This window comes from Cebus imitator, unplaced genomic scaffold (genome assembly GCF_001604975.1).
Source record: "Cebus imitator isolate Cc_AM_T3 unplaced genomic scaffold, Cebus_imitator-1.0 Scaffold79, whole genome shotgun sequence".
Lineage (NCBI taxonomy): Eukaryota > Metazoa > Chordata > Mammalia > Primates > Cebidae > Cebus > Cebus imitator.
This window is the reverse complement of record NW_016107394.1, coordinates 6,703,640-6,718,668: the sequence shown is the minus strand read 5'-3', so window position 1 is coordinate 6,718,668 and position 15,029 is coordinate 6,703,640. Positions and strand designations below refer to the sequence as shown.

At 39.0% G+C, this 15,029-nt stretch overlaps 1 protein-coding gene across 2 annotated transcripts in view; it reads right to left on the bottom strand.

Annotated features, from left to right (window-relative positions):
- The window catches only part of ACER3 (alkaline ceramidase 3), a 165,082-nt gene that overhangs the window by 30,699 nt on the left and 119,354 nt on the right, over positions 1-15,029 (bottom strand). For both annotated transcript variants that reach the window (XM_017533053.2, XM_017533052.2), the window contains 2 exons: positions 8,660-8,741; positions 3,854-3,889 (listed from right to left, as the gene is read on the bottom strand). In XM_017533053.2, coding sequence (XP_017388542.1) covers positions 3,854-3,889; positions 8,660-8,741 — 118 coding nt within the window. The remainder of the gene's footprint in view (positions 1-3,853; positions 3,890-8,659; positions 8,742-15,029) is intronic.

The following is a 15,029-nucleotide window of genomic DNA, read 5'->3' as shown; positions in this document are numbered from 1 at the left end:
GAAGAAGAAAAAAGAAGAGGGAGAGGGAGAGGGAGAGGAAGAGGAAGAGGAAGGAGAAGGAGAAGAAGAAAGAAGAGGAAGAGAAGAAGAAAAGAAGAAGAAGGAGGAAGAAGGAGGAAGAAGGAGGAAGAAGGAAGAAGGAAGAAGGAGAAGAAGAAAGAAGAGGAAGAGAAGAAGAAAAGAAGAAGAAGGAGGAAGAAGGAGGAAGAAGGAGGAAGAAGGAAGAAGGAAGAAGAAGAAGAAGAAGGAAGAAGGAAGAAGAAGAAGAAAAGAAGAAGAAGAAGAAAGAAGAAAGAAAGAAGAAAGAAGAAGAAGAAGAAAAGTTTAATCCCTACAATATAGTTGAATAAAATAAATGTTCTAGGAAAACAGGCATGTTCAGATGCAGCCAGTGATTTTGTAAACACCTCAGCATGCTACCACAAATCCCTGGGTGAACTTGTACTCCTGTTTCATGTGCAAAAGTTACCAATCCACACTTCTGTACCTTAACACAGGGGTCCCTAATCCCCCAGACTGGTACAGGTCCTTAACACAGGGGTCCCTAACCCCCCAGACTGGTACAGGTCTGCAGCCTGTTAGGAACTGGGCTGCACAGCAGGAGATGAGCTGCAGCCAAGTGAGCATTATCGCCTGAGCTCTGCCTCTTACTAAATCAGCAGTGGCATTAGATTCTCACAGAAGCACAAACCGTATTGTGAACTGCACATACAAGGGATCTAGGTTATATGCTTCTTATGAGAATCTAATGCCTGATGATATGAGGTGGAACAGTTTCATCCCCAAACAATCCCCTGGCTGTTCATGGAAAAACTGTCTTCTATGAAATGGGTCTGTGGTGCCAAAAAGGTTGGCGACTGCTGCCTTAACACGCGGTTCTCTATGGATGGAGTAGCCTTTCTCCACTTCTCTACATGTGACATCTTGTTCATCTTCAAGACTCTCCTGAAGCCTCTCTATGAGTCATCTGAGCAGACAAAGCAAACCCTTGTCTATATTACCGCTGCTTTTACATATTTATCATAAGACTTATACACTGCAATTATTGATTAGACAATGATCTTCTTGAGATTAGTGGCCATATCTTATTTGACTATGTATATTAATGTTAGTTAACATTTATTGAGTATTTATTATGTGACAAGGGTTTTATATGCATTATTTTATTCAATCCTCAAACTTAGGAGGTTATTATAGAGACAGGGTGCAGGTTCCTTGAGGGCAGGGCTTATTCTTTTATTCACTAGTGTATGTATCTCTTGTGCCTAGTAAAGCACCTGGCACACTGAAGGCACTTAAAAAGGGTTTGTTGAGGCTGGACATGGTGGCTCACACCTGTAATCCCACCTGGGCTTCACTGATACAGAGGCTGAGGCAAGCAGATTGCTTGAGCTCAGGAGTTTGAGAATAGCTGGGCAACATGGCAAAACCCATCTCTACAAAAGATGCAAAAGAACCTGCTGTAGTGGTATGTCCTGTAATCCCAGCTACTTGGGAGGCTGAGGTAGGAAGATTGCTTGAGCCAAGAAGGTCAAGGCTGTAGTGAGCTGTGATGGAGCCACTGCATTCATTACCTGAGTGACAGGGCAAGGCCCTATTTAATAAATAAATAAATAAATAAAAAGGTGGGGAGATTGTTGAACAACGAGGAAACCAAAGCTCAAAGAAATTAACTAACTTGTCTAGGGTGTACAGCTAGTAAGTGAAGGAGACTAGATTTTAAATCCAGGCCGCTTGACTGTATAGAAGACAGACAGAAGACATCTGTTGAATGAATGAATGTATTTTACCTTTAGATTACTTATTTGCTTCACCCTAGCATTCTCTTATTTCTTCATTTCTCTATCCTGATTTTTTTAATCTCTAGGCCTAGGACACAAGCCACAGTGGGCATGGGTAGACCTAGCTTTCATCCTGCTTATCAGTAAATATTACTGCTATACATGGAGAAGAAAATATTTATTACTGGAAAAACACATGGATATTGCACTAGGGGTAGTTACATTAAGAGTTGTTTTTTTATTACATAGTGTCAAACAGTTCTAAAACACAAAATGAAAAATAGACGGTCATAAAACTTGTAAAAATTAACCCAGAATTTCCAAATTTTATATTTTTGTGGTCATGATTTTTCTTAGTAAAGGTAAACAAGTTTATAAAAAGTATTTATACAAATTAACTTCATTTATTATTTATCATTATTTTAAGACATAGAGTCTCACTATATTGCCTGGGCTGGAGTACAGTGACACAATCATAGTTCACTACAGCCTCAAACTCTTGGGCTCAAGGGATCCTCCCGCCTCAGCTTCACGAATAGCTAGGAGTACAGGCATGTTCCATCATGCCCAATTAATTTCTTCTTCTTCTCTCTTTTTTTTTTTTTTTTTTTTTTTTTTTGTTGCCCTCGTTAGTCTTGAACTCCTGGCTTTAAGCATTCTTTCCACCTCAGCCTCCCAAAGCACTGTTATAGGCATAAACCACCGTGCCTGGCCAACTTTGTTTTTTATACTGTTAATAAAACTTTCCAAATAAAAGAATAATTACATGCTGGCATCATTTCAAGTTACAGTAAACAAGAAAGTGATGTCTTTTCTTTTCTTTTCTTTTCTTGAGACAGTGTCTCATTCTGTCACCAAGGCTGGAGTGCAGTGGCGCAATCCTGGCTCACTGCAACCTCCACCTCCTGGGTTCAAGCGATTCTCCTGCTCAGCCTCCCGAGTAGCTGGGATTACAGGCATATGCCGCCACACCCAGCTAATTTTTGTATTTTTAGTAAAGACGGGGTTTCACCATGTTGGCCAGGCTGGTCTCGGACTCCTGACCTCAAGTGATCTGCCCACCTTGGCCTCCCAAAGTGCTGGGATTACAGGTGTGAGCCACTGTGCCTGGCTGTGATCATTTCTTTTCTATAGCATTTACTTTAGTTCATCTACCTGCAGCTGACCTGTAGAAAAGCAAATCATAATAATGTGGTTATAGAATACATTTCAATAACCAGGTTCCAGTTAGATGATTATTGTATAGCTTGAATTGTAAAAGTTATAAGAACATTAGTAAATGTTTATATAAGCACGAAATACTTTAAAACTTTGGCACTTCTGCAGAGTGTGCTTATTTATTCATTTTTGTTTGCTAGTTTGTTAAAAGAATGGTGAAAAGGAGTCAGACAAATTTAGGTTATAATCCTGGCTCTCCCTCTTAATAACTGTGTCACCCTAGGGCAAATTACTTAATATTTCTGAGTTCATTTTCCTTGAAATGTATATAATTCCCAATTAGTAGGACTATTGGTGAGATTAAAAGTCTGTGTAGTAATGAGCATAGTACCAGGCACACGGCAGCACTCAAAGACCTGTTTCTTTATTTCACTCTGGTTTCATAATGGCATGCACTTAAATCACTATTTCCTACAATAGAGTTTCCTATGTCTGCTTCCTTCAATGTAAATCACCTCCCATGTCAAAAAACGCATTAAAATATATTAGGGGGAAAATATTCAAGGAATTTTCGGTCTGTCTTTTCTAGATGTCATAAAAAGGCTTACGTGTATGTGCATAATGCTTCCTGTTCTTTCTGCTTATAATAGCAATGTTGCATCTGTTGCATTACTGAATACCAACAGCCAGCTGGACTTGTGCATTGAATATCCCAGGTATATTCCTGTTACTTACACTTGGGTCCTGTAGGCATTTGACTTTGTAACCTCTCTTTTAAAAACTGAACTTACTTAGAACATCTACCATTTCATTTAAAAAATTTTTATCTGCAAATCATTTCTTAAGACAAGGAAATCACAAGGCAGGCATGTATTATTAAACAATCTAATGTGTAACAATTTACAAAAAATTACCTGATGGAATATCGGCTCTTTTACCTTAAGGTAAACCTGCAAAATATTAGAAAAAAACACATGTGAATGAAGTACATTATGAAGGGGGAAAAACCTATTCCAACTACTCTGTAAATCCCAAACCTCTCCTGCTTTCCCCATCCTACTTAGATTTGGATCCAGCCATGTAAAAGCAATCAGATCAAGTGGCATGCCACAGTGGGGCTAATATTTATAGGTAGACCTTAGTGCTAGCCCTGCTATGGTCAGTAGAGTGTTTTAGATCTGTTGTGTACTACTCCAGACTCTGCATCAGTATCAAGGAGGGATAAGGATACAGGATACTCGTGAGGAGTGAAGAGGTTATGCTGACAATCCCTATAGCAGACCTGTTCTACAACAGAGACAACACCAGACTGAGAGATAGGAGTAAATTTCAAACTCTGCCACTTACTTGCTACAAGCCTTGGGCAAGTTATTTAACTAAAAGATTCATTTTTTTCTCATCTGGATAATGAAGAATAGTAGTGGTGAGGAATGATAAGCTAAAATACCTGAAAGTGTCTAGCACACAGTAGGCGTTCAGTAAGTAAAGACATTTAAAGAAAATTTATTGTGCTTTCTTATGCTTCCAGAAATCTCTAACTAACCTTTCTAGATGTATTCACAGTTACACAGACCCTAGTTGTAGGTTCCAATGTCATGTGGATGATTAAGCTCAATGCCTACTCAAGATCTAACATGCATGTACTGCCCTGCAGGGACACAATTTTTAAATGTGTACATTTAAAAATTATGGTACAGGGGAATCAAAATTCAAGTCATAACCCTGCTATGACTCTCATCACTTGCAAGACAAAGTTTACATTTCTTAGCCTAACATTCAAATCCTTCCATGACTCCTGCCTTTCTGTTTGGTCTCACTACTGTTTTTTTGTCTCCTCCTCATCCAAGACTCCAGAAAGTACTGTGCTTCCTCAAATGTGCTAGTTTCATGCTTCCATATCTTTAAACATGCTGCTCTCTGCTTTGTTCAGAAATCCTCCTCTACTCATTACTCATCTTTTAGGATTCAACCAAAACTATACCTCCTTCTTGAAGCCTTTTCTGATCCTTTCTCTATACAGCAGAAGCCATTCACACTCCTTTCTACCATTACTCTTCATGTATAAACTTTGTGGCATTTAACAGTTTGTTTCTCTCCCTACAAGACTATAATATCTTTGATAGTAAGTACTGGATTTAGATATTTCTACATCCTCATTTAATGTGGCAATTTCATAAAATTTTATATAATTTTATTATTTGGCTATAAAATTTCTTACTCCTGGAGGAAGCTTCTACCATCAGTACAAAATAAACAAAAACCCAGATTATTTCCTTTAAACACTATGAGCTTTATTAGTATGATGTGCATGAGACATTATATATCTGTAACTCTAAACCCAGTAGGGAGAATGCTTTTAATCTCTGAAATTTCTTATTTCAAAATTTCCATTCATATAGGTAATGCTATCAGATTCCCATTGTTACCAATAAAAGAAATGCAAAAGGACATGCCTCTTAAAGACATTTTTTTAAGGCAAACAATTATGGAGTCCTTAGTATGTGTTAGGTATTAATTTTCACAACTAACATAAAATATATACTATTATTTTCTTCATTTAACAGAAGAAGGAAACTAAAGCTGAGAGAGATTAAGTAATTTGCAAGGTCTCAAAGTTTCTAAGTAACCTGCATCCAAACTTAGATCTGATTTCAAAGTCTGTCTCTGCCACCAATTCTCTATATAAACTTGACTGGCCAGGCAAGTCACTGACAATCTCTGGACTTGATTCTCTTCTTTCATATCATAACAAGACTTCATTTTACCTCTGAAATTCTACAATTCTTTAATGATTAGCCAATATGTAGTTGATGTGGTTTGACTGTGTGCAGACCCAAAATCTCATCTTGAATTGTAATCTAAATTGTAATCCCCACGGGTTGGGGGAGGGACTTTGTGGGAGGTGAATATATCATGGGGGTGGTTCCCCCATGCTGTTATCATAGTGAATGAGTTCTCATGAGATCTGATGGTTTTATAAGGAGCTTCTTCTTCCCCCTTCACTCTGCACTTCTCTCTCCTGCCACTATGTGAAGGACATGTTTGCTTCACCTTCCACGATGACTGTTAAGTTTTCTGAGGCCTCTCCAGCCATGCGGAACTGAGTCAATTAAACTTTCTTCTTCCTTCCTTTATAAATTACTCAGTCTTGGGGTTTTTTTTGGTTTGTTTGTTTTTGTTTTGAGACAGAGTCTCCTTCTTTTACCCAGGCTGGAGTGCAGTGGTATGACCTCGGCTCACTGCAATCTCTGCCTCCCGGTTTCAAGCGATTCTCCTGCCTCAGCCTCCTGAGTAGCTGGGATTACAGGCATGTGCCACTACACCTGGCTAATTTTTTTTTTTTTAGTAGAGACGGGGTTTCACCATGTTGGTCAGGCTGGTCTTGAACTCCTGACCTCACAATCTGCCCGCCTCAATCTCCCAAAGTGCTAGGATTACAGGCATGAGCCACTGTGCCTGGCCTTGGATATTTCTTTACAGCAGCATGAGAATGGACTACTTGTTCTCAGTCTCTTTGCTAGCTCCATTTCTTCCACCTAGTCCCCAAATGTAAGCATTTCATTAGGTTGTACTTTTAGTCTTTGTTTGTTTTGAGACGGGGTCTCGCTCTGTCACCCAGGCCAGAGTGCAGCGGCACAATCATGGCTCACTGAAGCCTTGACCTCCTGAGCTCAAGTGATCCTCTCACCTCAGCTTCCTGAGTAGCTGGGACTATAGGTACATGCCACTACATCTGGCTAATTTTTTAAAAAATTTTTTGTAGAGACGAGGTCTCACTATGCTGCCCAGCTGGTCTTGAACTCCTGGGCTCAAGCAATCCTCCCATGTAGGCCTCTCAAAGTGCTGGGATTACAGGTGTGAGCCACTGTGCCTGACCCCTTTAGTCATCTTAATGGTCCATGCTACTTTTTCAGGTCATCTATTCTCACATTTTTAGTACAATCTATACTCTGACAATTCCCAAATCTACGTCTTTAGTCCAGCTTAACTGTTAGGCCTCAGATGTCATTAATGTCAGGCTCCTCAATCTTAACACATTTCAAATTGAATTTATCTCTACCCTTACCCCAGGTGCAAACATACTTATTATCTATCCTACAGAAGAGGTTCATCCTCCAAGTTTCCTGTTTTGATTAAGGACATGCTATCTATCCTGACAACCAGGTCAGGAGTCATTCTAGACAACTACTTTTTACTCTACTTTCACCCCATCTACTATAAAGTGGGTCACATGTCCTGCAGTTTGTTATTTATGACAGTTTCGTTTCAACCCCACAGCTATATTACTTTCACCTGAGTCTCATATCTTACTAAAGCAAATACAAAAGTCCGTGGGTCTAGCCTCATACTCCTCTAATCCAGCCTCCATAACCAGAGCAATCTTTCTAAAACACGTATCTGAATACGTTTTTTCTTTAAACCAGTTCATGGCTCCACACTACTTTTTTTTTTTTTTTTTTTGAGACAGAGTCTTGCTCTGCTGCCTAGGCTGGAGTGCAGTGGCAGAATCTCAGCTCACTGCAGCCTCTGTCTCTTGGGTTCAAGCAATTCTCCCACCTCAGCCTCCTGAGTAGCTGGGATTACAGGGGCATGCCAACACACCCAGCTAATTTTTCCATTGTTAGTACAGACAGGTTTCACCATGTTGGCCAGCCTGGTCACAAACTCCTGACCTCAAGTGATCCGTCCACCTTGGCCTCCTAAAGTGCTGGGATTATAGGAGGGAGCCACCCTGCCTAGTGGCTCCACACTACTTTGAGGATAAAAATTTGCTTAAACAAGTCATACAAGCGTATTATAATCTGACATTTGTCTAATTCTATAGACTCATTCACTGCTCTTCCATTACCATTTGTTCCAGCCATATTAAATCTTGCCCAATTCTACCAGTGGTGATGATTTAATGAGACAATAAAGGTACAGTACTTAGTTACAATATCTGGCATATAGTAAGCGATTAAAAATGGTAGTTTACTATGTTGTTCCAAAGTTCTCTACCTATGAACAAACAATAGTGTTATCTACAAATGTTTTACCACACTCTTGCCCAGGGGCCTGATGAACTCCTAATCATCAGTTAAATTCTAGTTCAAGTGCCTCCTCTCGGAAGCTTTCCTTGACACATGCATGCAGCCTTGATTGAACCACCTTTATCTCATCGTTGTATGAGTAGTTTTTATCTCTATCATTGTAATTATTATTTTTGATGAATTTTTTGTGTACATGCTTAAATTCTCTAATAGAATGAGCTCCTCACAGATAAGCAACTGCTTTTTAATCATCTCTGTATTTCTAGTGCCTGACATGGTAGGTTTGCAATATATGTTTGTTGAAATAAATATTTTCACAATATAAAATGCAATTTACTTGAGGGAAAAAAGCATTAATGTAGGACTAGAAGTGACTAGCTGTCTCAACTTATTAGGGAAAAGTTAACCATTAAAATAATCACATTAGGACCAATGGAACTGAGCCAATTTGCTTTTTTGCTTTCTCTCTTTAAAAACTAAAAAGATTTTTAAAAGGTATTTCAATTACAGTGAGAAATAACATTTGAACAGGGAACAAGGCAGCAATATTTGTCAGTGTGATATTCTAGTTTTGTATAGAAAGATTTCAGTTTGACATCATGAAGCAAATACTGAAAGTAAAATATGCCAGACTCCATAAATGGCAAATTTACATGCTTATTAATCTGTTAGAAACAAAATATGACTTACTGTGGTTACTATTAAACTGAATAGAACTAAGGTAAAAAGCAGATGGTAGTTTACTGAGTTCTTGATCTTGAAACATTCAAACCTTGAAAAAAAGAGAGAAAGAAACTTTTAAAAGAATATATAAGTAGGAACATAAATAGAATGCTGCTTTACCACTTGCCTGTATCTCTTGATGATCAGGTGATACCAATCATTTCTTTCCACTCATATCCTTTCTTTCCACTCAGATTCTTAGAAAACCTGTACTGCCTATTATCCTCTAAGAAGCTGGAAGGACTAGGAGTAGACACATGACTTAAACTGGGACAATGAAAGGCTCTCACCTGAAAGTCTGGAGTTTGGGAGCTAAGACTGAATCAATTCAGTATAGAGAGTCAGCTGGGCACAGTGGCCCATGCCTGTAATTCTAGAACTTTGGGACGCCAATGCAGAAGGATCACTTGAGCACAAGAGTTCGAGACCAGCCTGGGCAACAAAGTGAGACCTTGTGTCTACAAAAAAATAAAATAATTAGTGGGCATGGTGATGCATGCTTCTAGTCCCAGCTACTTGGGAGGCTGAGGTGGGAGGAGAGTTTGAGCCTGGGAGATAGAGGCTCCTGCCTGGGTGAAGAGCAAGACCCAGTTTCCAAAAAAAAAAAAAGCAAAAACAAAAACACTATAGCGAGTCAAAGTCATATGGACTCAAGGTCTGAGGCTGATATTGGAGACAGCCAAATTGAATGAACAAGTAGATGAATAAGCAGAACTAATTTGCAGGGAGAGAAAAATATAGCAGATACAAAGACGTGAAGCCACGTGGAGAGGAAGGAATGGCAAAAAGAGGAGGAAAGAACCTGCCCTTCCAGTTCTAGTAAGGTGGGGCTGTACTTCCTGCTATTGGGTTCCATATAATTTCCTCATATCCTTACAGTAAATAACCTCTCCTAATTCAAGCTAGCTTGAATAGGTTTCTATATCTTGGAACTAATGATTCCTAAGAAACATTGTAGAAAATACCAATCTATTATCATTGTCTCTTTCCTTATCAGTCTCCCCAACTAGCCTGTGAATTCCTTGTGTGCAGGAATAAATCTTATTTTTTTAATATATCTAGCACAAAGATAGTGCTTGATACATAGGAGGTATGTGGTAAATAAGGAATTATGAACAAACAGTTGGCATCAGTGAGTATCCAATCCAACGTTTGAGTACTATGGTATAGGCAGGAAGAGTGTTCTCTCAATTTACTAATTGGCTGTGGGAATTGGTCCAACTCTTATTTTCTTATTTCTAAGGAAAGGTTGTTAGAACAGGCATTTTCTAAGATCTCTTTTACTTTTTTTGTGTGACTTGGACAATGATAAAAATATTAGGTGAAATATTAGTTTTTACTTTTAAACTCTATTATTCCAAATTCTTAAGCAAGTTATCTGTTAAGAAACCAAAGGTCTTTAGGAGGCCTGGCTTGTATTTATTACCATGGTTATTTCACTTTATTACATATAGTCACTTTCTTATCTGTCCCCTTTGTCAGACAATGAGTTCCTTGACTCTGTATCTACAGAGACCAGGATCATGCCTAAAATAAAGAAGGTTTTCCAGTACATGTTTCACAAATGAACAAGCATAAGCACACAGAAGGCAAGACAGATTTAAAAATCATTAGATGGCTTCGCATATTTGATATGTTCAAAGAATATCCCAAGGAATCAACAGAAAAATGAATAAGTTAGCAAGGTCATGGGATAAGAGGTCAATACACAAAAATCACTTGTATTTCTAAATGCTGGCTACAAACAACTGGAAAATAAATCTTTTAAAAAGCAATACTATGGTAGAGTGTGGTGGCTCATGCCTGTAATTCCAGCACTTTGGGAGGCCGAGGCAGGCAGATTGCTTGAGGTCAGGAGTTTGAGACCAGACTGGGCAACATGGCGAAATCCTATTTCTACAAAAGTTCAGAAATTAGCTGGGCATGGTGGAGTGCACCTGTAGTCCCAGCTATTTAGGAGGCTGAGATAGGAGGATAGCTTGAGCTTGGGATGAGGAGGTTGTAGTGAGCTGAGATGGGGCCAATGCACTCCACCCTGGGTGAGAGCTAGACCCCATGTCAAAGGAAAAAAAAAGCAATACTATTGAAAATAGCATCCTAATCATGAAAAACATAGGGTTAAATTTAACAAAGATCTATTAACTGAATCACAAAACATCACTGAAAAAAATTAAAGAAAACTAAATAAATGGAGAAATATACCACATTCATGGTTTGGAAGACTTAGTATTTTATGGTATTAACTGTCCTCGAACTGGTCTATAGAGTCAATGAAATTATAATCAACCTTCCAGCAGGCTATTTTGTAGAAATTGACAAGCTGACTCTAAAATTTATGTGGAAATGCAAAGGACCTAAAATTTCCAAATCTATATTGCAAAAGAACAAAATTGGAGGACTTACTCTAACTGACTTCCAGATTTGCAGTAAAGCTACTGTAACTAGACAGAATGAGGATACATGTAATGATCAATAAAATAAAACAGAAAAAAAGTATCAAGATAATGCAGAAAGAATAATATTCTCGAAAGATGGTTCTGGAATAACCAGATACTAGTAAGGAAAACATGATCTTTGACAAAATAAACTCAAAATGGATCATGGACCTAAATGTAAAATAAACACACCAAATATCTTTGATCTTGGGAAGGCAAAGATCTCTTAGCACACAAAAACACTGTTCATAAACATTTAAAAAATAAATTGAATTTCATAACAATGTAAACTTCTGTTCTTCAAAAGACAATAAATGAAAAGACAAGTCACAGACTGGAAAAACATTTAAAATACGAACATCTGACAGGACTTGAACCCAAAATACATAAATAATTTTTACAATTCAATATGAGAAAAAACTAGTTTATAAAAATGGGGAAAAGTTTTTAATAGATAGCTGTTAACACATACAAATGGACAATTAGCATATAAAAAGATGCACATCATCATTAGTCACTAAGAAAATACAAACTAAATCACTACAGAGATAGTATATTGTACTCACTAGAATGACTAAAATAGAAAAGACTGATAATACAAAGTCTTGGCCAGGATATGGAGCAAATGGAACTTTCATATATTGCCAGTGGAACCATAATAAGGTACAACTAAATTGAAAAACAGTGTGGCAGTTTCCTATAAAGTAAAACATATACTTACCATATAACACAGAAATTCCACTTCCAGGTATTTACCCAAGAGAAATGAAGACATACATCCATATAAAGACTTGTTAACAGATGCACATAGTCCTTTTGTTCATAGTAGCCCCAAACTGGCAACAACCTTAATGTTCAATATTGGTAAGTGGTGTAATCATATAATGGAATACTACTAATAATATATGTAACAACATAGTGAATATATTCATCAAAAGTAACTGGCAGATTAGTGCCCTCAAAAAATATTATACTGAATAAAAGAACCTGGTTACAAAAGCGTACATATTGTATAATTTTTTTATATAAAATTCCAGAGCAAACAAACTAATCTATAATTATAGAAAGCAGATTGGTGGTGGCCTGGAGCTCAGGGTAGGAGTCAGTATTAACTGTAATGGGTCAGAAAAGAATGTTCTAAAGTGACAGAATGTTCTGTTTCTCTTTTTTGACATAAAGGTAATGGGGACACAGGAGTATACATTTGTCAAAACTCATCAAACCATACACTTAAACTGGGTGCATTTTATTACATGTAAACTATGTGTCAATACAATGGATTAAAAATTATTTCAACCTTTCATTTCCTTCTAAGTGTCACTAAAAGTGTACTATAGTAGGTTCTTTCTGAATGGGGGGAATATCAGCATAAACAGATACTGCAGAAGATTGCTGACAAAAGATTAGAATCCAGAGACGCAGTCTTTGAGAAACAAACGCTTTGCATGCTTTTTTTGTATATTCCTTTTTAGACTCTGAGGTGGTAGCAACGATGAAACTTATGTTTTATTCTGTTTTATTCACTATGACAGTCAGGACACCATGCTCCATTTTCATATAATGGCAAGCTCTATCCTTTTCTACTCCACTCTACTTTGTATGTCTCAGGTCTAGTTTTTTCTTTTTTCTTTTTTTTTTTTTTGAGACGGGGTTTCGCTCTTGTTACCCAGGCTGGAGTGCAATGGCGCGATCTCGGCTCACCGCAACCTCCGCCTCCTGGGTTCAGGCAATTCTCCTGCCTCAACCCCCTGAGTAGCTGGGATTACAGGCATGCGCCACCATACCCAGCCAATTTTTTGTATTTTTAGTAGAGACGGGGTTTCACCATGTTGACCAGGTTGGTCTCGATCTCTTGACCTTGTGATACACCCACCTCGGCCTCCCAAAGTGCTGGGATTACAGGCGTGAGCCAGCGTGTCCGACTTCAGGTATAGTATTAATCATATCACATGAAAGCTGCTTGTTTCTGTTCTGTTTCCTTTACTAAACTACAAATTTCTTGAGGTAAAAGGACTACTTCTTACTTAATTTCCCAATCCCAGTGCCTATCACAGTGCATGATACATGAATAACTTACAGTGTTTGTTTTATAAACAAATAAATCATTTATTTTAATCTTCATGGGAAATTTATAAGTACTATGACCTCCACTTTTACAAGTGAAGGAACAAAGATTAAGTGACTCACTTAATTAAGCTCATTCAGTTAATAAATATCAGAGCTGAAAACTGAACTATAGCATCAGTATCCTTATCTTCTAAGTAATATCTGCTGTTCCCTAGCACTAAAACCCTTTTTTTTTAGACAGGGTTTTGCTCTATCCCCCAGGCTAGAGGGCAGTGGCAGCACAATCACAGCTCATTGCAACTTCGACCTCCTGGGCTCAGGCAATCCTCCTGCCTTAGCCTCCTGTATAGCTGGGACTACAGGTGTGCACCACCACGCAAGCTAATTTTTAAATTTTTTTTAAGAAACAGGGTTTCACTATATTGCCCAGGCTTGTCTTGAACTCCTGGGCTCAAGCAGTCCTCCTGCCTTGGCCTTCCAAAGTGTTGGTATTACAGATGTGAGCAAATGCGCCTGGCTCCTAGCACTAATACTTAAGAGTTCTTTGAATCCATTATATGATGGTTATCTGATTCTTTTCAATATAGTCACAATTGCTAGCTCAAGAATATCTTCTCCTAAAGATATCTAAACATCAGAATAATTTTTAAAATATGTTATTGCCAGGCATGGTGGTTCACGCCTGTAATCCCAGCACTTTGGGAGGCCGAGGCAGGCAGATCACCTGAGGTCAGTTCAATACCAGCATGGCCAACATGGTGAAACCCCGTCTCTACTAAAAATACAAAAATTAGCTGGGTGTGGTGGTGCACACCTGTAATCCCAGCTACTCGGGAGGCTGAGGCAGGAGAATCGCTTGAACCTGGAAGGCAGAGGTTACAGTGAGCTGAGATCGCGCCACTGCACTCCAGCCTGGGCAACAGAGTGAAACTCCATCTCAAAAAAAAAAAAAAGTTATCAAAAGGAGCTTACCTCAAAGTATTTTTTTAGATCAAGGTGACAAACTATGGCTCAAGAGCCAATCTCTTGGCCTGAGCCTGTTTCTTGCTAGTTTGTTTTTGTTTGTTGTTTTTCTTGAGACAGGGTGTTCCTCTGTTGCCCAGGCTGAAGTGCAGTAGCACAATCCTGGGAGCATGATTGTACAGTCAGGCAGCCTCAGCCTCCTGGACCCAAGTGATTCTCCCACCTCAGTCTCCCAAGTAGCTGGGACCCACAGGCATGCACTATCATGCCTAGCTAATTTTTTAATTTTTGTAGAGATGAGGTCTCCCTGTGTTGCCCAGGCTTATCTTGAACTCCTGGGCTAAAGTGATCCTCCCGCCTTGGGCTCCCAAAGTGTTGGGATTACATGTATAGCCACTGTGTCCAGCTAAACCTGTTTTTTTTTTTTTTTTTTTTTTGAGATTGTACTCTCATCCCGGTGGGAGTACAATGATGCAACATTGGCTCACTGCAACCTCTGCCTCCCAGGCTCAAGTGATTCTTCTGCCTTAGCCTCCCTAGTAGCTGGGATTACAGGCATGCACCACTGTGCCCAGCTAATTTTTGTTTTTTGAGATGGAGTTTTGCTCTTGTTGCCCAGGCTGGAGTGCGATGGCGCAATGTTGGTTCATCACAACCTCTGCCTCCTGGGTTCAAGCAATTCTCCTGTCTCAGCCTCCTGAGTAGCTGGAATTACAAGCATCTGCCACCATGCCTGCCTAATTTTGTATTTTTTACTAGAGACAGGGTTTCTCCATGTTGGTCAGGCTGGTCTACAACTCCCGACCTCAGGCGATCCACCCGCCTCAGCTTCCCAAAGTGCTGGGATTACAGGTGTGAGCCACTGCGCCCGG